At 48.2% G+C, this 26051-nt stretch overlaps 1 protein-coding gene across 1 annotated transcript in view; it reads left to right on the forward strand.

The window, feature by feature from the left end:
- The window catches only part of APBB2 (amyloid beta precursor protein binding family B member 2), a 339921-nt gene that overhangs the window by 237381 nt on the left and 76489 nt on the right, over nucleotides 1-26051 (forward strand). The window contains exons 8-10 of the mRNA XM_054729387.1: nucleotides 3744-3806; nucleotides 4201-4286; nucleotides 4392-4452. Of these exons, the coding sequence (XP_054585362.1) occupies nucleotides 3744-3806; nucleotides 4201-4286; nucleotides 4392-4452 (210 nt within the window). The remainder of the gene's footprint in view (nucleotides 1-3743; nucleotides 3807-4200; nucleotides 4287-4391; nucleotides 4453-26051) is intronic.

A 26051-nucleotide genomic window follows, 5' to 3' on the forward strand; every position in this document is an offset into this window, starting at 1 on the left:
TTATCTCAGGTCCTAACAACCGTTAAAGAGACGTGATTATTTCTCTGACACCATTTCTTTGATCCCTAAATAGACTCTATTTCAGCTAATTTGGAAACACGAGAGAAAGGGAAATGTTAACGGAGAGAAGAAACTTCTAAGACGTTGTGTTAGAAATGCATATTTTATTCAGCTTTTCTCTGAGCTGGCTTTTTAGAAAAGAGTGAGTGCCAGATCTGTTGACTAAGCCCCACAAAAGTTTAGGACTGACGGCTTCCTTACAGTTTGACGATTTTACATATCACGTTCCAGAGCTGACTGGGGAAGTGTTAAGCACAGCGGATAATGTTTCATCTCCACGTGCCAGCAGTATTTTCGAACGTTTATAAACTGGCCAGGAAGCTTTTGCTGCTGAAATTTGGCCCGTGATCATCTCCCCCCAGTCTGTTGACTGGTTCCAAATCACTTAGAGGTTGAATTTTAGAAGAGGGAGCTACACAAAATATGTTTATGGATAACTAATAGCCCTTAGGCAAGTCTTCCTTACACTCTTTCCAGCCCGAAGGTGCTTCCCAGTTCCTTAAGGAGAGAGGGCGGAGGAGAAAGTAGGGTTTTGTGTGAGTTGTGGAATTGCTTTCCAAGATCTCAGCAGAGAAATATGGAAGAAGAAAACTCTCTCTGGGCAAGGTTAGAGAACTGAATTCCTTTGGTGGGTTCATCCTCACGCAGCGTCTGCTGTGTGGTCACGAAGGTACCACACTCCAGGCGCTGGGTCAGTCCCCCAGACACACTGTCTCTGAGGAGCTAGGCCCCAGGGCTGCCTGAGAACCCAGAATGGAGCACAATCACCGTAATCAGGGTCAGAAGCGCTGACCCTGGGCAAGGTCAGGTCAGGCGCCCGGAGAATGTGTCCCCAGCTGTAACTCTAACGCCAGACCATCACTCTCTGTGCCCGAGAGATGATCAACCAGGCGGTCATGGCTCATGGAAGACGGTCTCTGTTCTTCCCTTACGACCCTGTCCCCCTGTCTTCGTGCTGTGACTTTGCCCACCACCTGCCTTTTCCTCTTTGGCTTTCTCTTTGTCTCTCCTCTCCTTTCATAGCTCACTCCCACCATCCAGACTACAGGCTGGGGCGGCTGCAGACTTCCTGTAGAACCAAAGAATCTCTGTTGGGTTGTTTTATTTTTATTATTATTTTTTTTTAATAATTTTTATTGATTTTTTACAGAGAGGAAGGGAGAGGGATAGAGAGTTAGAAACACCGATGAGAGAGAAACGTCGACCAGTTGCCTCCTGCACACTCCCTACTGGGGATATGCCTGCAACCCAGGTACATGCCCTTGACTGGAATTGAACCTGGGACCTTTCAGTCGGCAGGCCAACGCTCTATCCACTGAGCTAGACCAGTGAGGGCGGGTTGTTTTATTTTTTTAAAAATGTATTAGCTACAATATTGTATTCTCTCCCCTTAATTAAAAAAAAAAATAGATGAATAGAATATGTGGTTCTGAACATTTAAAACAAATTGTTGAATTCCATTGTCCTTAAAGAAAAAGAAATTATGATTACTTATTGAAGAGAAAAAAATCTTTAATGACTATTTTTAAATACAGAAGGAAAAAAAAGGTCTTTGGCCTAACCATAACATAAAATGTCAGTTTCTATTTTTCCTAACTTGATTTTTGTGTGAAAGGGTTTCTTGAGGAGTACCCATGTTTTTTTAAGTTTTTTTTAAAAATCACTGTATTAGACCTTTGTTTATTTAAATCTGTAAAGGGTGATTGTTGGAAGCTTGCCAGCTGACTCGTGTCTTCGTAGCATGAGAGCTAGATTCATGTAGTTTTAGGACTGTAATCGAGTTTTACTTTACGGGGACCCTTTCTTCCAAAGAGTAAATACATAAAACATTTTTAGACACACTTACAGAGAACTTTTTATTAAATGATGCAGGTTTTTCTGAATACTTGTTTTTAAAAAATACTCTTCTTTCAACCCTCCCCAGTCCCAGTAGAGTATCTCTTAAGTATAAGTAGCAATTTCAGATTTCTTTTGTCAGACATACACCCTTTTAAGAAAAAATTTCTCTGCAAAAACACAGTGATCTTAGTCTTCCTAATTCATGTTCTGATATCCTCTTTCAAATTTGACTTAAGTGAAAACCAAAGATTGATCACATGTAAACAATGATGATGATTCGGAGCTAAATAGAACTAGTTTCCTTTTGAAAAAGAGATTTTTAGCTTAAATTTTATTTTCTACTCGATACCCCTACAACAGTGACTCTAAACCTTTTTTGGTCTCTGGCCCCTCTGGAAATATAAGAAAAATTGGGGATCATCTCCCCTGGAAAACACACATGCACAAGAGCCCACCCATGCCAGGGGGCTCCCAGGCACCCTCAGCTAACCCCTGGAGACCCTCCTGCATTATTCATTTTCTCCTCAGTGAAAGCCGAACATTGCTTTGGGGGATGGAGTAGGAAAGAGGTAACAGACTGGGCAGCATTCATACTCTTTTATTCAATAAAAAGAGTTTATTTTAAAGATAAACACAGTGGCCTACGTTCTAATTTGTTTTGAAAAACTGCAGTTCAGGTGCCTAGTCCAAGAAGAAAGCAACAGAGACACCAAGCGTGCGAGAGAGTTCGCCGATCTAAGTTTGCCATGGCTTTGCCCTTGCAAAGTCCCTCAGAGTTAGATAAGTGCGTCTTTCAACACCCGGGCTATTGGAACGTGGCTCCTTCTGCTTTGAGTGGTTTTAAAAAATTGTATTAATGTTGTGAGCTAAAGGTACGGGCGGTGCTTTCAACTCATTGTCAAAGGACTGTAGTTGACATTTCCATTGTTGATTTATTATCTGAGAAAAAAAGATCTGCCCACTGAGTCAATGCAACAAATTCATAAGGGTGTCCCTGGGCCTGATTAGTATTATCTCCCCAAATCTTAGATGAAAAATATTTGAATATTCACTCAATCTAGTGGGGGGGGGGTGGAATTTCCCCACTAGAAGTTTTTGTTTGGATTCAAAGATCTATTGTAAGAGTTCTTCCACCAAGGCAAGGCTTCCTGCTTTGTTCTGTAATTGTGTTTAGTGAACAAATGTTAATTAATGTGTGAAGAGGCTTGTGTGTCCGAGAAGCAGGGCTTTCTATGGATTAGAGGAACTTACCTTCGCTTTTTCTGGGATAAAGCTCAGCAAGATGGTGATGTCAGGCTGTTTCTTGCTAACTCTTTCCCCGTTCGTTGTCCTTTTTCTTTCTTTAAAATGAAAATAATTTGACCCCTCAGCTTTTTATGCCCTTGGCCAGGGACATTCCTCAGTTTCCAAACCAGGCCCTTGACAAGTGCACCCCTCCCTGCACCCCTACCTAAGACAACAGCTTTGTTTGGTTCATGGGAAAGATAATGGTCCCAATGGGGTTAGCTGTGCTGGGGATTTAATATTTGGAAGCATTTTGTTTGCTTGTAAGGCCGCAGTTAGCAAACAAGTTCTCTGTCTGCTAATACTGTTCAGGCATGTGTTTCGGTAAGTAAAGTGCCCTCTCTTTCCTGCTGCCTAGTCTTTTGGATGCTCATCTAGACCTAGAGAAAGTGAGCTAGCAAGTGGCTGTTAGAGTGAAATTTGTTCCCTAACCCATCCTGTGAATATCAATGCTAACAACCGTGTCTTGTGTCTTTTTTTTTTTTCTTTCCTTTTCTTTCCTTTTCTTTTTTTTTAAATCAATGTGCTTTTTCCCCCTGTGTGAATAATTATATGTCTAGAAACAGCCATGGAGTGATTTTGCTGTTCTGAATGGGGGAAAGATTAATAGTGACATTTGGAAGGCAAGTATATTGTCAGCTTTTAGATCATTTGCTGTGTTGTCCTTTGTGCATGGCTGTGGCTGTACCTTTCTCTTCTCTGCGAGCATCATGCATTCGGCAGGGACGGAGTGACGGGGCTTCTTGCTAGGGACGCCCAGCTCACACACACGTGGCCTTTTTTTTTGACGTCTCCCCTTGCGAATGACTTCAAGCTGATTGCCCCGGGCTGCCTGCTGTCTGTGAGCAGCACCTTGCACGGAGCCAGCAAGCACCCAGCAGCCCTTGCATGCCTCCTCCCGCCTACGCTCACGTGCACTCTGCCTCCGGCCGGGAGGACTCTCCTCTCTCATGATATCTGCAGCCGTGTCACGGGCCCTCCCCCATTCTCCACTAACAGGCGTCTGTTTTCCTCTAGGATCTGCACGCAGCCACCGTTAACCCGGACCCCAGTCTCAAAGAGTTTGAAGGAGCAACACTACGCTATGCGTCTTTGAAGCTCAGGTAGGGCATTGGGACGCCCAGCCGTGATGGGTGGCTTTTTTGCCACCAGAGTTTGCAATAGAATTCTAAGTCCCATTTCCTGCTTGTTTGTGTTTTTTTTTCTAGAAATGCCCCACATGCTGATGATGACGATTCTTGTAGTATCAACAGTGACCCAGAAGCGAAGGTTGGTAAAAACGTGCTTTCAGCGACTAGGTTATAGTCTCACCTCAAAGTAATGACTTTGGATAATGGCCCAGTTCTTACAAACCATCAACCCAGAGCCACTTATTAAGTAATTATCCCTCGATGCGCTGTCTTTTCTAATCTCCCCAACACTTAAAGTAAATCCCTATAGACCACGTTAGCTTTGGGAGGATTTCTGTGATCATCACGACTCTGCCTGTATCGGCTTTTTGCACAACGTGGCAAGTTAAAATTACTGTTTGACTGGATGGGCTTCAGAAGCCTTTAAAGGTAAACCCGGTTCTGCCTCGCAGGTGGTATGAGACCCCTCACGCCGCCTCCTCCAGGGTGGCCTCACACCTGTGCAGGGCGAAGCCTCCTTGCCGTGCCGGTCATCAGCGCAGGCACGCTTTATGATGGAGAGTGAGAGTGAACTGTTGCTTTTGGCCTTCCGGTGGGGTACCCGAGGGCCAGCCTTATGGGCTTGGTGTCATGCCGTTGTACAGGGCCCTGTGCTGTGAATCAGGGCCTCAGGCCTGGGGTTTCATTCAATGCAGTCGCCGCCTTGAAATTCTTAATCATTTCATCTTTGACTTTGTGTGTTAGTGAGTCCCGTGGGGCAATGGAGTGTGCACCAGGGGTTGGAGCCTTAGCTTGTGCACAGCCCTGCCACCTCCCTACACCAGACTCTGCCAGACCTCCCTATCCCTGTCCCCATCCAGCCACCTCTGTTGCCTTCCACCCCAGTAGGAGCCTAGCGTGAGCATGGGGAGAGTTGGTGTTGGGCACGTAAGGTCCACGGTGTCTCGGGAAGGGTCAAAGCAGTGCTGGTAGCACCTGGGATGTTTAGTGGGCGACTCTGGTGGGTGAAGCCTGCCTACTCTCATTCTAGGGACCTAGCAATGTCCTGGTGCAGATGTTGCAATAAACTTGAGGGACACCTGTCTGCTTTGGGTTGGGGGTTAGGGGAGTAAGTCCATGGAAAAGGGAGGTTCCTGGCTCAATTTCGCCATCTCTGATGGGAGGGGGAACCCAGAAGATGATGGTCTGTGGGGGTGGGCAGGGCCCCTGGGCCTGGGATGGTCTGCACTCACCCTGACAGTATCCCCATGCCCGAGGGAGCGTGACAGTAAATAACAAGCTAAAAACACCGTAAGTCAAGAGAGAGAGAATGCCAAAGTGAGACGTTTCATGTTTTAGTACTTTTGCAGCATTTTTTCCCCTGCTCTTTTGAACAAGGGGGCCCCAATTTTCATTTTCATTTGCAAATTATGAAGCTGGTTCTAGATATTTTTTTGTGAATCACAGATCTGTGTCTGTGAATGAAACAGGGAACAGGCTCCCTTAGTCGCAGTTACACCTTGCAGGCCCAGAGCCTTGACTCCTTTGCCGGAAACTGCCGAAGTGCCATGGCTTTGGTAAGACACGCAGGGTTCATGGTTGCTGACTCCACTGCTCCTCGTCTGCTCGGCTTCATTCCAAGCACAGCCTGATCGCACGAAGGCCGCTCGGAGCCGGCAGTGTTCTGTTCGGAAAAAGTCCTTGGCCTGCTGCTAGCATGCTGGCCTTTATTTTATTTTATTTTATTTATTTTTAAACTAGTGACCCGGTGCACGAAATTCGTGCACATTAAAAGGGGATTAATTAGAGGAAATATTTTAATATTACTGTTTGCCCTTTCTCTATAATAGAAGTCTCAGAGATGAAAGAAAATTAGTAAAATGTATATGAAAACCTTCCTCCTGTCAGAGTCTGGGGCACGCCACGGGACCCAGAGTCAAGTCCCTGCCCACCCACATGCACCTCAAAATTGCGTGAGACCCAGACCCAGCCGCCCCCCCCCGCCCCCCTCCATTGGGCTAGACCCAGACCCGGCCATCCCACCCTTGTCAAGCCCTGCCAGGCAGGGGGCGTAGCCTTAGTTCCCCTGGCCCGGCACCAGGATGGGGGGCGTAGCCTGAGGTCCCCTGTCAAGCCCCATGGGGGCGGGGGAGGGCGCATTATCAGTGCATCAGCCTGTGTGCATTGAGGGTGAATGACACGAACCTCTAAGGGCAACTCAGAATCTTGGAGGGACTTCGGCAAAGTGCACCCACTTCTCACTACCCCACCCACCTAGGACCTCAAGATCCTCGTGCTGTAGAAAGTCACTGTTGCTGTTGAGAACCCCAAGCCTAGAGGGAGGGGAAAGGGCCAGCCCAGACCGGGGCGGGGGGCGTGCCTTGAAGTCCTCCATCAAGGTGCACCCCGTATGCTGGGTCAGGGGAACTCAGGTTGTGCCCCCGACTGGCAGGGCTTGATGGAGGACCTCAAGGCATGCCCCCCGCCCAAGGAAGGTGGGATGTGAATCATTTGCTTTGCTACCAGGTGTTATACAAGGGCCATCAGCACAGGCTGGAGGAGGAGGAGTGAGCGGCAGCAGTATCTCTCTCCACTCTTTTTATTTTTAACCCTTACCTGAGGATATGTTTTTACTGGTTTTAGAGAGAGAAGAAGGGGGGAGGAGAGAAAGAGAGAGACATTGATGTGAGAGAGAAACATTGATCAGCTGCCTCCCACATGCACCCCAACTGGGGATCGAAGGAACCTACAACCTAGGTACATGCCCTGACCCAGAATCGAACCCACAGTGCTTTGGTGTACGGGATGGTGTTCCAAACAACCTTGCCACCCGGCCAGGGCTCTTTCTCCACCCTCCAGGGCTGGGGCAGTGAGGGCCCTAAAGCTACCGTTCGAAACTGACAAGAGAGGGGTCAGAGGGTGGTGCCTGGAACGGGGAGGGAATTGGTACCAGGCATGGAGGCCTGGCTGAAATACCACCGAAGTCGACGCTTTCTCTTTTTCCCTCCGAGGTGTTTTGCTTTTCGAGCTCTTACCTGCCACCTTTCTGTGGCCGGCAGGTCTGTGCCCACACCTGTTGTGAATGTGTTCGTGCTGGTGCGGAGGCCAGCTTTCTCGTAAGGTGCTGCAGTTGTGCTCAGTTCTAACCAAGAAAATACATGCGCTGTATTATGTACTCTGTACCCTGCTTTGTTCCCTAAAAGATACGAGAAGACTTATGAGAAGGAATGTGTTCTTTGGGAGGCGCAGAAAGATAAGGGCATTATCAGTGCATCAGCCTGTGTGCATTGAGGGTGAATGACACGAACCTCTAAGGGCAACTCAGAATCTTGGAGGGACTTCGGCAAAGTGCACCCGCTTCTCACTGCCCCGCCCACCCAGGACCTCAAGGTCCTCGTGCTGTAGAAAGTCACTGTTGCTGTTGAGAACCCCAAGCATAGAGGGAGGGGAAAGGGCTCTGAACCCCACTTTATACGAATCACACTGTGCAGAGCGCAAAAGCATTCCTTGTGGAATGTGATGGTTTTTCTAGTACCTCGTCCTAAAATCACTGTCATCATGAGTCTTTATTGAGGGCTAACTTTTTGCCAGGCGTGATCCTAAAGATTTATTTCCTCTGACTCTCACCCTCATAAAAATGTAGGGGGCCAAGTACCATTGTCCCCATGTTGCAGATGAGGACGCCGAGGCCTGGAAAGGTCAGCGGCGAATCAGTCGTGGAGTCACGATTGGTGCCCAGGCCATGGGGCTCCAGCGCCCTTGCCCACTAGACTTCACTGGGAGCTTTCTCTAGGGGCCCCCAGCAAATACTGTGATCAGTGTCCTCCACGAATGCCAAGCACTCAGAGACAGAGAGAAATTTGGGTATTGTCTAATGTTGGTATTTCACAGCATTAGTCACTGGAAAGGAAGGACAAACACCCAAGCAAAACTCCCTCTCTGAAAACCGGTGGGGGATGGTGGACCCGCCTGCGGGTCTGACTTGAGGCCGAGATGAACTCTGGACTCTAGAAGTGCAGTGGGTGCAGCGTTTTTCAGACCCCTCCTCAGTAGTATCATTTCAGTTGGACTTACGATAAAGGTGGGCCCACAGCAGGAGGAAGCGGGGGTTGGAGTGGAGGGGGTTGGAGTGGAGGGGGTCTGCATCGCTGGTGATTGGCCGATGTGCACATTTGCGGCCACCGCTTAGTCCCCTTGCAGACACTGAGCTGTTGTCCGATGTGCTTCTCCTCGGGGTGCGTGGTCATGTGGTCACGCCACCGTTCATGGCATCGGGCCAAGGGAAGCCCTGTGGAGAAAGCCAAGATGTTCTCAGCATTACAGCTATTTCAAAATCCAACAGCCCCAATGCATTTGCATTTTACAAATTTTGAAGAAGCCAGTGAATTTAGAACTGACTTGAATGAAGCCACTTTGGAGGAGTCCCCCTCTCCCCCCTCTACCCCCGCATCAACCCCCTCTCCCATCCACCCTCACAGTCGCTCCTCACCTATTTAATGTTGCCTCGGGCACCTAAGAGGGGACCAATGGCTAGAAAACCAGGATTTTCCAAATGCTCAAGCTTTGTATAAGTAACTTCTTTAGATAAACATTTACATGCCATGTACTAGGAAACTGAGTGCGACCCCTCCCCCGCAATAACCAGAAAGTATGTCTATAATAATAAAAGCATAATATGCTAATTAGACCAGACAGCCGAACGACCCTCTGGATGTCATTCCAGATGTCCTTCCAGACAAAGCCGTGGCGGCAGGGGCCGAGGCAGAGGTGGTTAGAGGCAATCAGGCAGGCAGGCGAGCAGTTAGGGGTGATCAGGCAGGCAGCAGAGTGGTTAGGGGTGATCAGGCAGTCAGGCAGGTGAGCAGTTAGGAGCCAGCAGTCCTGGATTGCGAGAGGGATATCCAACTGCCAGTCAGACATCCCCTGTGGGGTCCCAGATTCCGAGAGGGTGCAGGCCGGGCTGAGGGACCACCTCCCCAGTGCACGAATTTTGTGCACCGGGCCTCTAGTCTATAAAAGAAAAAATTTAATTTCACGTACCCTGAAATTATAAGTGTAGTCTCTGAGGAGTGGTTCCTTAAAAAGTTATTATAGAAAGTTTCTTCTTTATTCCCTACATGACACTTACACGCCAAAAAGCACATTTTTAGACGGTCAGGATGTGGACACTTCCCAGTCCTCTGTGAGTCTGGGCGTCCTGATCATGGTTAGTCCAGCGAGACCTCTAAATAGCAACGGCAACACAGAATGCCTGTCTGTCTCCCCACCCCGCCCTCCACCCAAAGAGCAAAGTGTTTTTATAACTCTGGAAATGTTCCTCGAGCCCACCTAATTTTTATACAGTAAGTCTTTTTGTAGTTGATCACAGTAGGTGTTTGTGTATAATTCTGAGCTCTTCGTTTTCACTTTAACAAAAAATTAAGATTTATAAGAATCGCAGAGATTGAGTTCCCATATACCCTTCACCTAGCTTTCCCTAACAACATCTTCATAATCATGGCACGACCGTCAAAACTAAGAAGTTACTATTAACTAAACTTGATCCACATTTCCCTCCCCACCCCACTAATGTCCTTCTGTTCCAGGGCCCGGTCTAGGATGCTACATTGCATATAGTGAGCTCTTTAAAAATGGCTTCACATAGTCCTTTCTACAATCCTCAGTTCGCCATTCTTCATTCCATTATAATGTCCCATGTGATTTATAGCACCAGAGTTCGTCTAGGCACCCACTGGCCACAGAAACAATTTTCAGTACTACAGTGCAGATCTACGATTTCATAAAAATAGGTGACCTTTTTTTTTTCTTTTAAATTATTGCTTTGATGTAGGTTGCTAAAACTGATATTACCAGGTCAAAGGCTGTCAGTTCATGGCTTCTGTCCTCGAATACACCTCTTTGTCCACTGCCTACTCTGCTCCAGGCTTTGCCATTTTTATTTGTCTTTGTTTTATTGCATGTGAGCGACTGCCCCCTACTTTCCAATTTCCTTTTCTTAAATCATCATCGAGACAGGACATTTCTTATGAAACTCTTTGTGTTTCTCTCTGTTATTGGCTATCAGTTTGTCTTATTTTTCTATGCATTTTTTAGATGAAAAATTTTATTGTGGGACAATTTTAGATTTACAGAAAAGTTGCAAAGACCGTGCAGCATTCTCCTTTACCCGTCACCCAGCTTCCCCTAATGTCTGTCTTACATGACCCTAGTACAGGTGTCAAAACGAAGACATTAACTTTGGTACAAAGCTAAATGCTTTATTCTGATTTTGACCAGTTTTTCTTCTAATGTCTTTTTTTCTGTTCCAGGATCTAATTCAGTATACCACATTGTGCTTCATCCCTATGCATTTTAAAATTCAAAACTCTACTATTAGAATCTTAAATATTTTTTGTAGTCACTTTTATCTCTCTGTTTATTCTGTGGCACTTTTCCATGTGAAACTGTTTTTTTAAATTTCTGTATATTCAAACCTTTTGAAAATAATTGCCTCTCATGCTTCTGTTACCAAGAAGGCGAGTCCTTGCCAGATTTGGGTGGTTGGGTAGCTTGTGTTTCTAAACTCACATTATTTTACTGTCTCTCCCCTGTACGCATCCTACTTTAATACCTTAAAATACAAATTGAGCTCTGTAACACTTTCCTTGTCTCCTGGCATGTGGCACATTGCTGGCCAAACGCTTGATTAGAATTACCAACCCCAAAATAAAATTTTATCACTAAGTTGCAGAAAAATTAATATTTTGAAAAATATGCACTAGTTTCTTGAAGTTCTTTTCCCATCCTTTGTGTCAGTCTGCTGGGACTTCTGTGAAGGAGATGTTCTGCCACCTTGTGGAAAATATTGAAAATTACATCTTTAAAGACCTTGGCCAAAGCTACATTTCATTTGGAATCATTGGATCGCGTATAAGGGAAAGTGACTATAGAGATGACCCAACGGGCCGCCTTTACAGGTGAGAAAAGTGAGCCCCAGAAAATCTGAGTAAATAAGCCCTAGGGCCACACAGTTAGTAGTGGAGACGGCATTCAAACATGGGTCTCCTGGGCCTCCGACCACCCATCCTATTGTCGGCTTCCGGTGAAGAGCATCGTTCTCAGGGTATTTGTGAGGGAGGGGGTTTTAGAACCGCACTTCACTGGTCTTGATATCCATAATAAAGGAGCTGGGTAAGGAGGGTTGTATTATCCCAAGCATTACATTCTCTGGGTTTCCGCGGCTTCATCTGTTCAATGAATGTGTCATCATCTCGGAAGCCACTTCTGGTTCTGAGCGATTTGAAGGTTCCAAATGGGACGCGGCCGTTCTGATCCTTGGCACCTGGCGATGAAACTGCTCAGCCTGATCTCTCATCAGATCGGGAGAAGGAAAGAGAGAGTGTGCTCTGGAGTATTCTCCTGGGCTGGAGACAGGTGGCTGGCACAGGTACCTACCTGCGTTCAATTTTCTGCAATCACAAGGCATTGGGCTTATTCCCCCCACATTACAGATGACATCATCTGTGTTCTCCCACAGCTGGTACCTGGTGGAACTGGGGCTCGAACTCAGATGCATTTCACGCCAAAGTCCAAGAAAACGCCGTGCCCGCCCACTCCCAGTCATTGCTTCCCTGAGCTTGACGGTCAGGTTGGCCGCCTGGGAGTTTGGGTGGAGGTAGCAGAGATGTTGGAGGCTGGTGCAGTGAGGGAACTGGAGAGTCACTCCCCCTTCTTTTCACCGTCACCAAGCTCACATGGCTCGTCCTTTGCAGTTGCTTTCAGGGTGTTCTGTACATGGTGACACATCCCGACCCCTGGGGCAGGACACAGAACTACGTTTCTATTAAGCGCTCAGGTGCTGCTGGTGCGGCTGGTCTACTAAACCACGTGTTGAGTAGTTTGAAACCTGCAAATGAGGCATCGTATCCACGCCTCTTCTGCCGGGAAGTGGTCAGAGTCCGTCTACACCGACCTTCCAGTTCTTTTGTGGCCATTTGCAACCAGTTCTCAGCTGCTTGTGGATTTTTTTTTTTATCCAGACCCTGGATTTGGTGAAAGCCCAGCTTTTCTCCTTACTCTCATTGTAACCTGCCCCAGATGGAGAGAAAGGGGAAGGAGATGATACGAATCAGTTGGTCAGGAGGTTTGGTAGAGGAACTTGCTGCGGTGAATGGTGAATGAGCATGCGATTCGAATGTATTCATCCGTGAGCTTGGTCGGTGCCTCCCTGGGTTCCTCTTCGCATAGATTTTCAGGAAGTAATGATATTAGGGGCTGCTGACTTGATTAGCACTAATAGGTAAACAGGAAGGGGTAGGGAGTATCTTTTCTCATTCCGATTTATTTCTGGTCTGTGTAGCAAATTCATTATCATTACTTAGCCTTTGTATGGGATTTTATGTCAGCCTATAGTTCTTACAATTGATTTTTATTCATGTGGTGGCGCAGGTTTGTTTACTTCAGAAACCCTGATCTGTGTGAGAAGTTTGGAGTTGATTTCTATGGTGGATTCATTAATAGCATCAGCAGCATTTATGGAATGCCTAATGCCAGAGGAGAGGCTGCATGGTATAATGGTTAAGAGCATGGACTCTGGACCCAGACTGCGTGGGTTCAAAGCCAGGCTCTGCTCCTTATCATCTGGGTAAGTTACCCAGCCTTGGGCAAGTTCCTTAGCCTCTCTACCTCAGTTTCCTCATCTGTAGTGAAGGTAATAATAGTATCTACCTCACAGGGCTACTCTAAACATTGAGTGAGTTGATATTGTAAACATAAGATATATGCCAAGTGCTTTGACATAATAAGCATTCTTTATGCATTAGCCATTATCATTATTCCTATTACAAAGAGGACTAGATATGTCCCCTGCTTCTAGGGGCAGTCAGCAAACAGGCAAATTCAATGCATTGTGCTGCGTGCTGAGCTGTGATGTCAGGAATGGGGCGTCTCCCCTGGCTGTGAGGGGTGAATCATGTGCTCTCCCAGGAGATGGTGCCTAAGCGGATGAGTGTACTTGCATTGCAATAGAAATTAGCACTTCTCCCCCTTTCTGTAAGTGTAAGTGCAGATTTTTAAATAATGTTATATGTAAATTTGTGTTCCTGTTCAGCAAGTGCTTTTAGGAGCAGATCTGTTAAGATAAGGCCTATCCTTATTTGTCTAGTACTGTAGATTACATTGCTTTTGTTATCTAATCCTATATACTGTGTGACACCAAACCAACCATAGTCAAAAACAACTGCATATTTTGCTCAGGATTCTGTGGACTTAGAGAAGGGTTCAGCAGTGCAGTTCCTCTCTGATCCACACGGGGGCGGCTGGGGCTGGAGGACCCACTTCCAAGGTGGCTTCTTCACCCATGTGGCTGGCAGCTCAGTGCTCTCAGTGGTCTCTCTCTCTCTTCACTTGGGGTCTCACCCTCCAGGGCCTGCCCAGGTGGCCTGGGCTTCTCGCAGTGCTGGTCTCTGGGTGGGCAGGTGTACTTCTCATGCGGAAGCAGGAAGCTGAAGCCACCAGGTGAGACGAGGCTGGTCCTGGACACAGCACCACATCCCTCCTGTGGATCAGAGAGGCCACAGCCCAGACCGACCATGGAGACATGGGTCCACCTCTTGAGGGCAAGCGGCAAGGTCACCTTGCAGAGAGCACGTGGGATGGGAGGCTTTCTGGTGGCCACCTTTGGGACATGCAACCTGTGACAAATGTCGTTCCCACCTTTCAGTCACTCAACGAAAATGTCTTTAGTGGAGAGCATGATTATTGACACGGTGGCATCAAGAAACCAAGGCACAGAGCCAGGGACGAGCATACCGCGTCCTGGAAGAATGCGGGCCGTCCTGTGCGTGGCGTTTAGGTTGACGTTCACAAAGAGAAAGTCAGGACCATCCCATTCAGGCCCGAGGACGAGTGGGAGGCGAGCAGAGAGGCCACGTGACCTGCCCAAGAGCACAGGCTGGTCTCAGAAGAGCAGAACCCCAGCGTGGCTTCCTGACCTGGGCCAGCGTGGCCTCCACCGGGCAGAGCCCCTTGGACACTGAGCCACTCATTGGCCCCGGATGATCATTTGTCTCCCAGCGAGAGGACAGCTTCTGTGTCTGCACAACTGTTTTCCTCCCTGTATTTGCCAACACAGCCCAACGTGACGCTGTGCTCCTGGCAGGACCACGGCTCCCTTTCCCTTATGAACTTCTGGCCCCTGAATGAGCATTCGAGGAATTGGCAGCCGTGTGAGCCCCCGAGTTTTGAAGGGCGCTCTTGAAACAAGCTGCATTGTTACCCAACGGTTGGCAGCTGCGCCCTGTGGAGGCAGATGCCTGGAGAGGCTAATGAAGGAAGGCAGTCTTCCCTCTGCCCCTGAAGGAAGGCGGTGGGAACAGGTGAGGGGGTGGGCAGCCGCCAGCAGCCGCAGCAGAGACGGGCATCCCGAGAATGCCAGAGCAGCAGGTGCGGGAGCCCGGCCCCGAGGGAGCCTGGCAGGGAATTCTGGGCCACGCGTGGCCACCGAGCCGAGCGGCCTCAGGCAGAAGCAGCGGGTAATCCCTCTATCAGGGCTGGGTCCTCCAGGAAGGGCCAGCTGGTCAAGACTTGGGGACCCTGAAGCTGGGGTTCCCAGGCTGCCTGGAACATTGCCAACGGATATCCAGTCTTGTCCTCTTGGGGCTGTTGACTGAGAACTTAATTCCAGCACCAGGATCTCGGGAGAAATGCAGACATGTCTTATTTCTTTGCAGTTAAGAGAATTTGTAGTGAAATGATGGTTCCTCCTACAGGACTGAGCCGTCTTAGCTAAGGCACACTGTCCCCTCACTGCAAGGACTCCTGTCTAAACATCTCATCAACGTGCGAAGCCACGAAGATCAGAGCCTGCGCTCTCCTCCTGGCTCTGCTGCTCATCGGGGACCGGTTCAGTAGTCAGGCTTCCGTATTTTCAGTCTCTAAACGGACACCGAGGGTGACAACTCTCAACACGTGTCTGCAATGGATTCAGCCAGCCATTCACTTAGCACCGTGACCGGCAAACTGCAGCTCGCGAGCCACATGCGGCTCTTTGGCCCCCTTGAGTGTGGCTCTTCCACAAAATACCACGGCCTGGGCGAGTCTATGTTGAAGAAGTGGCGTTAGAAGTTTAAAAAATTCGGCTCTCAAAAGAAATTTCAATCGTTGTACTTTTGATATTTGGCTCTGTTGACTAACGAGTTTGCCGACCACTGACTTAGCACATTGTTATTCAACAGCAATTACATGCAAGGCGGTAGGACACTGATCACACTGGGAAGGGAAGCAAAGGAAAACAATAGGGCAGAGAACATGGTCATCCGTTTCAGAACAGCAGTTACCACATAACTGGGTCACAGAAGGAAGCAGCCACCTGCAGCGATCCGTGGGATTTCAGTTGCTTCGAGTTGAAGAAGCGTTTGAGATCAGTTCTCGAAGCAATGACGCTAACGGTTTAATTGGAAACTTAACTCTCTGTCAGTGGGTGAATAGATCGAATGGATCAAGTTGTTCAGTAACACACGTCTTCCTGTCCTGGTGCCCGGGGGGAAGCCCAGTCTGGCCTCAGCCTCCAGAGTCCTGGTTGAAAAGATTTGGGCCTTAGTCACCAGAGGCTTCATACGAGCTTAAAAAAAAAAAAAAAAATACTCCGAAGTTCTATCTAAGTAATAATTGACTTTAAAGTTGCCCATTTTGTAGGAAACTGTCAATTGCCACTTCTCCCTAGTGTTTGCAGTGATTTTCAGAGGAAGAATGGCCAAAAAGTGAGGGATTGCAGCCTCTGGCCTGTTGCATTGGAGAACTCATACTGTCCAGGAGATAAGACCGTTGTTAAATAATGTAGCACCTAGGAAACATTTTCCCAAAGATCCTTTTCTTAAGTTATTAAAAAGTTAACAGGAGGTTAGAAGTGGGCACAGGAAGCTGGGAGATTTGCCAGTGGCCCCAGCAGCCTTTGGGGTTGCATTCCATCCTTCTCGAGTTCTCGGGGGACCTCTCTGAGAAGGACGGAGAGTCTGCAGAGGCACACGTGGCCGTGCTCAGTGCCCTTGTAGCAGGTGCCGATGCGCTGCATGGTACGCTGTGTGGAACGAGATGATGTGGACTGGCCAGCACCAGGCACACTGCATTGTTAATGAGTCGATATTTTCTGAAGACATAAAAAGGAATATTATTGTGCGCCCTCTTTTACGTGCTGCCACCCTCTCCTTCCAGAGGTAAGGATTCTTCTTCCCAAAGAAATTTGAAAAGTGGGATGGTCGAGGCTCTAATCACTGCCATGCAGTAAGTTTCACCGAGGTTGCATTTTGCAGACAGAATCATAACCCAAACACAGAATAAACTGGTGGCGCTGGCGTGGGCATCTTCGTTGAAACGGGAAGTTCCCTGGGGACAATGAACTCATCAGACTGTTTTGGAAGCTTTGCCCCAGGAATAAAGAGCCCACAGTTCCCTCAGTACAGGGTTCCTTGTTTAAACATCATTTTCCTTAAGAAGTTCACTATTACCATTCTCCAAATTTTCCCCGTAATTCCAAAACCTCCACCTTTTTCTTCATACCCTATGTAGAAGGACAACTTGGCTGGCATTTGCCCCACAGTCACTCAGATAATTCAAGCTCTGGCCAGTGTGGCTCAGTTGGTAGGAGTGCCATCCCATACACCAAAAGGTCATGGGTTTGATTCCCAGTCAGGGCATATACCCAGGTTGCAAGTTTAATCCCTGATCAGGGCACGTGCAGGAGGCAACTGATTAATGTTTCTCTCTCACATTAATGTTTCTCTCTCTCTCTCTCTCTTTCTCCCTTCCCCTCTCTCTAAAAATCAATGAAAAATGTCCTTGGGTGAGGATTAAAAAAATAATAGTAATAATAATAATTCAAGATGCCCTTTTCATTCTTCTCTGAAAAAAATAATGTAGTTTTATAATATAATGTAATATATATTATATATTATATAAATGTATAAATTGTAATTCATAGGACTCATGTTGCTCTGATTAGTTTTGGCGATTGCTCCCTGGATACTCTGTAGCTTCTCATTAGAATAAAAAAATAATCAACAGATATTAAGTGCTGATAATGTACTTGGCACTCACCTAGGCATTGCGAGGTTTGAAAAATACTATTTACAGGGGTCTCTGATCTCAAGTGACTCCCAGGGAGGCCGCAGTGGGTAATGGAAGAGGCATTGTGTTAAGGATCAGGAGACCCCATGCTCACCGTACCTGCCACTCAGAGTCTGGGAGACCTTGGGCACGTCACTTCTCCTTGCTGGACCTCATTGATCAAGCAGAGGACAAGAAAAGCTTTGAGTTCAGCTCTGAACACAAGGCTCAGAGGATAACTGGGGAGCTGGCATTACTTCAGAGAATAGCAGAGCATTAAGAGATGAGCTACTGAGGATCTGCCGTGGGGGTTCAGGGAAAGCATGGGCTCAGATCACTAGACCCAGCCCAGGTCCGCTCAGGGTGCAGAGTCCCAGTTGTACTGCAGGTGGCAGTAACGAGCCCCAGGCAACAGCAGGTGCTGTTCCGGCTGGTCCCAGTCTGGGAGCCCTGGTCTGTGCAGGGAGCCAGCAATAGTCTTCGGTGTGGCCCAGCCCCACCCATGGTGCTGAGGCTGCCGGCTGTGTATGCTGGATAATGTGAACTTTCCTCTCCTTCCTTCTGATCCTTCCTAGCTCGTTCTCCTCACCCAGGGCTTCTCTCTGGGCCCCGTCTGTCCAGGCTTGCCTCCGCAAGCGGCTTACTTCCTGGTGTCCCATTACCACCTCAAGGCTTTGTGGCAGGATCCAATCTGCAGTCACGTCTCTTGGAATCTTGGGAATCCATTGCCTTCCAACATTCTGGGTCCCTCCTCTCCTCAGTCCTTTTGTGTGATCACCAGGGTTGGTCAGCCACTGGGCTTCCTTAAGGCTCCCTCGATCCATCTTTCCTTGTGTCCACACATGCACAAGTTAAAGCGTGAGTATATTGGAGACACAGGTACCTCGCCTACTTGGAACAGAAGCCAACCGTGTAAGTTAAAAGTGGGCTAAAGCTGTTTCATCCTAACAGAAACCCATCTTGCATTTTGAGGAGCTCAGCTCAGCTAAACGGTAAGAGCTGCCAGCCTCCAGGTGAGGAACAAAGTGGAAAATCGCTGCCTGAGGAACTTGACATGTTTCTAAAATAGGTTTGTCGTCGGCAGCACTGCTTCGTGCCCGCCTGTGAGCCGAAGCCGCGAGAGGTCTCTCTTGGTCTGTCTGTCTTCAGATAAAGCCCGAGATATGTCTATTCCTCAGACACCTCGTCATCTCTGGGATCAGGCTTTCAGCCTTTATTCTAACCGATTGCTGAAAATGTCCTTTTTAATATCAGAGCTGTGCACATGCATTCCTCCCCTAAGAATTCAGTGCACCTCGTGTAAAGCACATTCTCTAAAACAACTACTTAAAATTCTTCTTTTTCCTTGGATTGCCATAAACGTCTTGCAGGAGCATCTATTCCTACTCACTTCTTCTTTGCACTCACAGTAAGTACCGGCTGGTCAGGGACCATTGCAGGAGGTGGTCGTTACTCGCGGATCCTTTAACGGTGGCGTCCACGCTCTCGAGGCCCCATCGCGCCCACTCCCCCCGGCACAAGGCAGGCCTCGTTTTTACTAGCGGCCGCTCTGGGAAATGCTCTCAGGACTTGGTACTCGTTTGTGAAATGAGGTGGTCGGACGCTAGCGTCCCCAGGGCCTTGTGTGCCGTGGGTCTCCGCTGTGGTTAATGCCTTTCCCCATGACTGTGGTGCAAAGTCTAGGAATCAGCTCAGATGGGACCTAGAACAGCGTGAATGATCTCTCTGGGTTGGTAACAGCAATGCTTTTAATTGAGGTTTCGTAGGCCTTTGCACTTGATGAGCTCACGGAGTTCATCTCAGACACCTTGTAAAAACGTCTGCGGGTTTATTGGTGAGTAGTGCAACGAAACCCTTCTTCTAAACCAGCAATAAAAATGCAATCAGTCCGATGATGCCGGTGATGGGAGCTAACTTTTACCGGACCGCTCACACCTGACTTCACACGTGTGGGCTCCTTTCACCCTGACGGCAGGTTCTCTGCCTGGGGCTGGGGCGCTGCAGGCCGGGTCCTGCTTTCAGGTAATTTCATTCCAGTGTCGAGAGAGAAACAGCAAAACAAGTGGAGTATAAGTGCCTCAGGTGAAAATCCTTGCCATGGAGGAAAATAAATCAGGGAAGAGAGCTAGATGGTCCCGGGAGGCAGGTTTAATAGTCAGGGAAGGCCTCCTGAGAGGTGACATTGAGGAAGAGGTGAGGGAGGGACCAGGTAGATGAGGGGGAGAGCCCAGGTAAGCCGCCTGGAGGAGGGGGGATCAGCCCGGAGCCCAGTGAGTGGCAATGGGGTCAAGAAGGGACACAACGTCTGAGGGGTACTTTCGTGTTGGAGAAGTCCTGAGCAGTCTTTTAGCCCAAACCCTTCTCCCTCTTGAACTCCCTCTCTCTCCTCTCTCTTTTGCCAGATGAGGAACGTGAGGCCTAGATAAATCAGGTGACGTCCTGAAAGTCACCAGTTAGTAGCAGCACCAGGACAAGAACCCAGGGTTCCTGGTTCCTTGTCCCACCTACACCCTCCTTCACCAAGATCTAGGAAGCGTGAGAGTCGTTCAATTCACCTTCACTACCCCTCTCCTGGGGTGAAGGGCAGATGCAGCCATTTCTCGCTATTTGTAGTCCTTCTCTGAAGGCGCAGCCACAATAAATTAGCAAATCCTGAGCCATTTCCCCAGGGGAAGTGCAAGGTTAGGTTCCGGCGAGCCTCCTGTCACTACGTTTTCATCAACCCATCCATGCATAACCTTGTTTTATGTGTGATTCTGTTTAAAGACGCCTTGCTGAACGCGGATTGTTGGTTCACTCACACGGAACTGACAGCCAACAGCTCTGTGACTCAACGCCTGAGCAAAGCTCACGTGACGTATTTTCTCCATAAAGTACACCCCAGCCCTCTCCCACTTAGGAACGCTAGACAGCACTTCAGCACTGTGCTTGGGGGGTGCATTTTAAACAGCGAAGTCACCAACAAAAAGCACACAAATGCAAAAAAACAAGGCGCTAATAGACCACGGAAAGGACACTTCTCTGCAATAGGAGAGCTGAGATAAGAAGGCAGCGAGTTGCCTTGTTCAACCTCAGTGGGGACGTGCGTATCACGCAGCTCACGTTTTTGCCACTCTACATGTCCATGAGTGACCACAAGAGTGCCAGGAGTGTTTGTTGTGGGGGACAAATACGTTTCAGTGAGCAGGTGAGTCTACAGATGATGGGGACTGACTGTATTTGCACTGGAGCTGTTCAGAGGAAGGGCTTTATTCAGGACCCGAGTGGCATCATTCTTAGTGGAGACATCTGTTGGGCCCATTTTAGAGCAGAGGGTCGATTAGTCCTGAATTGCCTCAGACTCCGCCTGAGAGCATACTTATGGCTAGCTGCTGATGAGAATGATACCCTTGTTTATTTGAGTATTGCAATTCCCGTATTACAAGTAGACTTGTCTCCAGTGGAGAGTGGGCTGTGTAAAACCCCGTCTCTCCAGTGTCCCCGCTCTGGCTGTTCCCTGCTGCCTCGGGCCCCAGCCCCAGCCCAGGGGGCACAGCCTGACTCCTGACTTGAGGCCTCTCTGCTCCTCTCTCTGAACCAGCATCTCCCCTAGAGCTCACCTGGCCACCTCGCTTCCCCCAGCAAAATAGTGTGGCCCGCTTTCCATGCAAAGCTCGGGTAGTCACTGTGGTTTCACTCTATGCTGACTCTGCAGATAGCATTTCTCAGCTTTCAGCAGCAGACACAGACCCTGCGGTGTAAGTCAGCGGTGTGGACCCGAGAACTCGCCTCCAGTTTCTTCCAGGACTCCCGTAGGGAAGACTAAAACACCGTTCACAGCTTCTGGGAGGAAGGATGGTTTCCCAGCAGTGGGGACATCTGCTGCTCCTCTGCAGGAATAGAGGCGGGTCCCGGCCAGCCTCGCTTCTTGGCCTGGCCTTGCGCTGGCTCTCGCTCAAGCTCTGAGAGTGTGGGCTGGGAATCCGGTGTTTGCTGCCACAGACCCGGCTTTTGTGGGCATCCGAGTGTCTCCAGCAGGAACTTCTGCTGCTTTTGTGACACGTGTTCACTGTCCCACCAGGAGAAGTTCCTGTGGTGACTGTCAGATCCTTTCTTAGAGATGCTTCGTGGTGACTCTGAGCTGCCTTGGGCCTTGGGCTATAGTGGAAATGGCTGTGCCAGGCTCCCTGCCAGGGTTCGGCACACACCCCTTGAATCCTCGCAGCACCTACCTGCAAGGGCAGGGGTATCCCTCCAAGGATGCAAAACTGGTGACAATTAACTTGGCAAGGGCACGGCCAGGAAGTAGTGGTCCAGGGCTCCTAACCAGATCTGGTCCCCTCTTGCCACCAGACCTCGGTCTGTCTCCAGCTCACGTGTCTTCATTTGACACTAATGTTACGAAGCATGAAGTATGTGCCGGGCCCTCTGAGTAGTGGGCGATCAGAGGGCCACAGAACAGGCCTGGTCTCACAGAGCCTCCTTTGGATGGAGGTTCCTGTTTATAGGACAACTAAGGTAGAAGGAAGGGCAGTGGGATCGGGACTAGGCTGGGCATCCAGCTGGTCCTCAGGGGGTCCCTGCACTGAACTTCACTGAGCTGGTTTCTTCTCTGAAACCAGGATAATGATCTACCCTCAGGACTAAGCCTCTGCTGGAGCTCTAGCTGCTGCGTACTTACTGTGGGACCCTGGGCGGTTCACCAAGTTCTCTGAGCATCGGTTTCTCGTATAGAAAATAGCAAATGTAGCCCTAGCTGGTTTGGCTCAGTGGATAGAGCGTCGGCCTGCGGACTGAAGGGTCTCAGGTTCGATTCCGGTCAAGGGCACATGCCTGGGTTGAGGGCTCGATCCCCAGTAGGGGACATGCAGGAGGCAGCCAGTCAATGAATCTCTCTCATCATTGATGTTTCTATCTCTCTCTCCCTCTCCTTTCCTCTCTGAAATCAATAAAATATATTTTTTTTTAAAGAAAGAAAGAAAATAGCAAATGTAGCTCATACTTTGTAGGGCTGGGGAACATGCGCTACGTGTCGTGAAGCATGTAGTGTTTGGAAAACGGTCCATGATTGTCGGTGCCATCCTTCATGCTTTCCCCAGCAGGTGTAGGCTCTTAATTTTGTATAGGAAATACTCAGCACAGAATATGTAAAATTCTCGGAAAATGGTCACTGCTAGGTAGGATGGTGACGATCACGTGAACATGTGCAGTGTGATATGCCTGCAAGTTTGGGTTTAAGTATGCATATGCACATAATTTGTGCTGGGACATTTGAAACATTGAGCTAAGTCTCTTGGTTAAACCCCCCTCCACTCAGCTCTTCTATTGATAAAAATAGGCCTCAGAAGAGCAACCTGCCTCCTGGGCAGGACATGACTAACACAGTTACCTGTGTTCGCACTAAATCACAACCCAGAGGCCTGTCTGTCACACTGGCCATGAATCTCCAAGGGTCCTGGCCGTCGGGATGCGGAAGTGGGCTTCTCTGCCTGCATCTTCACGCAGCAGCCTGCAGTGGGCTGGTCACTAGAAACGGGAGTGGATTTTCTCTCGAGAACAAATCCTCCTGTGAGCCAACCCAAGCATTCCGTTAGACATATGTTTCTCTCTGGAAATTAATAAATGGACATTCTGGTTTTTATTTTTAAACTTACATTGTTAATAATGTGGTGACAATTCACCCTACTCAGCATGGTAGGGAAGAGTGACAGTGGGCCAGGCATTGTAGAGGATTTGTCATTGCTGGGAGCACTGGCCGTGCTTGAACAGCAGGAAGCCTTTGGTGCGAGAGAAGGAGCAGCACTCTAGCTGAGGAGGCCCCGGGGCCCCAGCCCCACACTGGGCTGACCCTCGGCCCCGCCCTCAGGTTGTCCCCGAGCCTAACAACACTAGGCCATCACAGAACACAGTGCGAACAGCAGTGTGGTGGACAGAGCACAGGCCTCAGTTGATTGCAGCTGTATTTCCCCGTCTCCATGGAGATTCCTTACCTTCAGTGATCTGTTACCTGGTGTTGGGGGTTGGGGAGGGAAGGAAAAAGGAGGGGGAAGGAAGGAAGGAAAAAAGGAAGTGTGTTGGCGCCGCCTGGTGGACAGTGTGCACATGGCAGACTCTCGAGCCCTACCCTCACCCACTGAATCAGAAACCATGGGGGCGGGCCTAGTTTTCTGCATTTTAACAAAGCCCTCTAGGTAGTGTGCTCACACATACCATGATCTGCTGTACCTCCCCTCCACTCCATGTGTTAGCTTGGCTAAAATCAGTTAAACTAGAAAAATCTTTAAAATTCACACATAGAAAAGTGTTAAATGTATCAATAATAATAATAATAATAAACATTATTGAGTTCTTACTATATGCCAGGCAGTATACTAAGCACTTTACCGGCATTTTATCTCATTTAGGCCTCACAGTGGTACTGTAAAGCATAGGTACTATTTTTAGTCCCATTTTACAGATGAAGAAACTGAGACTTAGAAACCTGAAGTGACTTGCCCAGAATAGCAAGGTTATGACTAAATCCAGATTCATCTGATGGCACAGTGCATTCTCTAAACCCGTGGTCGGCAAACTGCGGCTCGCGAGCCACATGCGGCTCTTTGGCCCCTTGAGTGTGGCTCTTCCACAAAATACCATGGCCTGGGCGAGTCTATTTTGAAGAAGTGGCGTTAGAAGAAGTTTAAATTTAAAAATTTGGCTCTCAAAAGAAATTTCAATCATTGTACTGTTGATATTTGGCTCTGTTGACTAATGAGTTGCCGACCACTGCTCTAAACCATTACTCATTTTTGCTCTTTTGTTTAAGAGCTATTGATGAACGAGCATCAATCAAAGTACAACTATTGAGCTTTATTCAAAAATTGAAAAAGCATTTTTAAAGGCAGGTTTATTAAATATTTTGAACTCTTCCCATACTCTGAAATGAGTCTTCCCAGAGCTGATTAGTATGGAAACCATTAAATACACACACACACACACACACACACACACACACACACACATACGCCCCACCCAAAGGAAAAGTGATGGTGGTTATAAACCTTCCAGGCCACATGGGGGCAGCACCAAACAGCACAGGTTGCTCTTTGCTGCTCCATCCTTGGGAGGAAGCTGAGCACACTCCCTGGTGGAGCTGTTATTCCCCATGCACCCAGTTTTCTTTTGCTCTGGTGGTGACGCTTTTCAAATCAGAAACTAAACTGCAAGAGCAGGATTGTACAAGGAAAACGACTTAAAATAAAAACTTTATAATAATATATTTAGGGCTCTTGTTTTCTCTTTATCAGCATGACAAAACAATATACTTAATGTGCTGTGGTCGGATTAGTTAGCCATTTGCATTTCTTAGGCAAGAAAAATACCCCTGATTTTTTTTTAGTGAGCTGGTTTAGTTTTAAATCCAGGTGTTCTTGGACTCAAGGGACAAAAAGCAGCCAGTATTTTTGTTTTTTTACCTTACTTATCCTATATAATAAAGAGGTAATATGTAAATTGACCCTCACACCATCACAAGATGGCTGCGCCCACAGCAGAGGCAGGGTTCCTGTAAGGAGCCGTAATGAGCAATCAGCAGGGACCTGAGGCTGCATGATGCCAGGCCGGGGCAGGGGAACTGAGGCTGCGCCCCTGCCCAGCAGGGCTTGACTGGGACCTCAGGCTGTGCCCCCTGCCCCGGCGCCAGGACAGGGGACCTCAGCCATGCCCCCAGTCCCAGTGCCGGGCCGGGGGACCTCAGACCACACCCCTCTACCCGGTGAGGCTTGACAGGGGGACCTCAGTCCATGCCCTTTGCCCCAGGCCGGAGGACCTGAGGTTGCGCCCCCCGCCCAGTGGGGCTTGATGGGGGGTGGGGCCAGCCAGGTCTGGGTCTCGCACGATTTCGAAGCGCATGCAGGTGGGCGGGGACTTGACTCTGGGTCCCGTAACGTGCCCCAGACTCTGACAGGAGGAAGATTTTCATATACATTTTACTAATTTCTTTCATCTCTGACACTTCTATTTTAGAGAAAGAGCAAATAGCAATATTAAAATATTTCCTCTAATTAATTCCTTTTTAACCTTTTGCACTCAGATGTCGAATGTGACTCGACACGGTTAGCATTAGAATAAAGGAATCGAGAAAAAAGCAAGCGAGTGCAAAGGGTTAATGTGCACGAATTTCGTGCACCAGGCCACTAGTTGTTAATAAATTCTTTTGGGTTTTCATAGTCTGTAGGATTTTGTAGTAGGCAATTAGAGAAAGTGGAAAAGTATGTTCCTGGCTTCTAGTTTTAAGGACATTCCACATTAATACTGGTTTCTTAGGATTCAAACCCAGGATCACCAAGATACTCTACTCATAGCAGCTTCTGTTGATTTTGAACCCCATTTCCAGTTGGGCACATCTCAGTATCCTGTCCAAGCCTATTTCCATACCAGAGGCTGAGTGGCTGGAATTTTGACTAAAGTGACTGTAATAATTTATTATTCAAACTGGGAGCTGCTCTTAATGATTTTGCCACAACAACAGACATGAGCCAGAGCCATCTTGGGACAAATGAAATGTATGGTCACCCTAAGTACAAATGTTCTGCTCCCGTCAATCTCCCCTTTGATGGCCCTAGTTAAGATTTATGTGGCACTGTATTCATTTGCTCTTTCACACTCAACACATGTTCATTGAGTGTTTTCTACATGCTGGTTCTCTTGCTATATTACATT

The sequence above is a fragment of the Eptesicus fuscus genome, chromosome 2 (genome assembly GCF_027574615.1).
Source record: "Eptesicus fuscus isolate TK198812 chromosome 2, DD_ASM_mEF_20220401, whole genome shotgun sequence".
Classification (NCBI taxonomy): domain Eukaryota; kingdom Metazoa; phylum Chordata; class Mammalia; order Chiroptera; family Vespertilionidae; genus Eptesicus; species Eptesicus fuscus.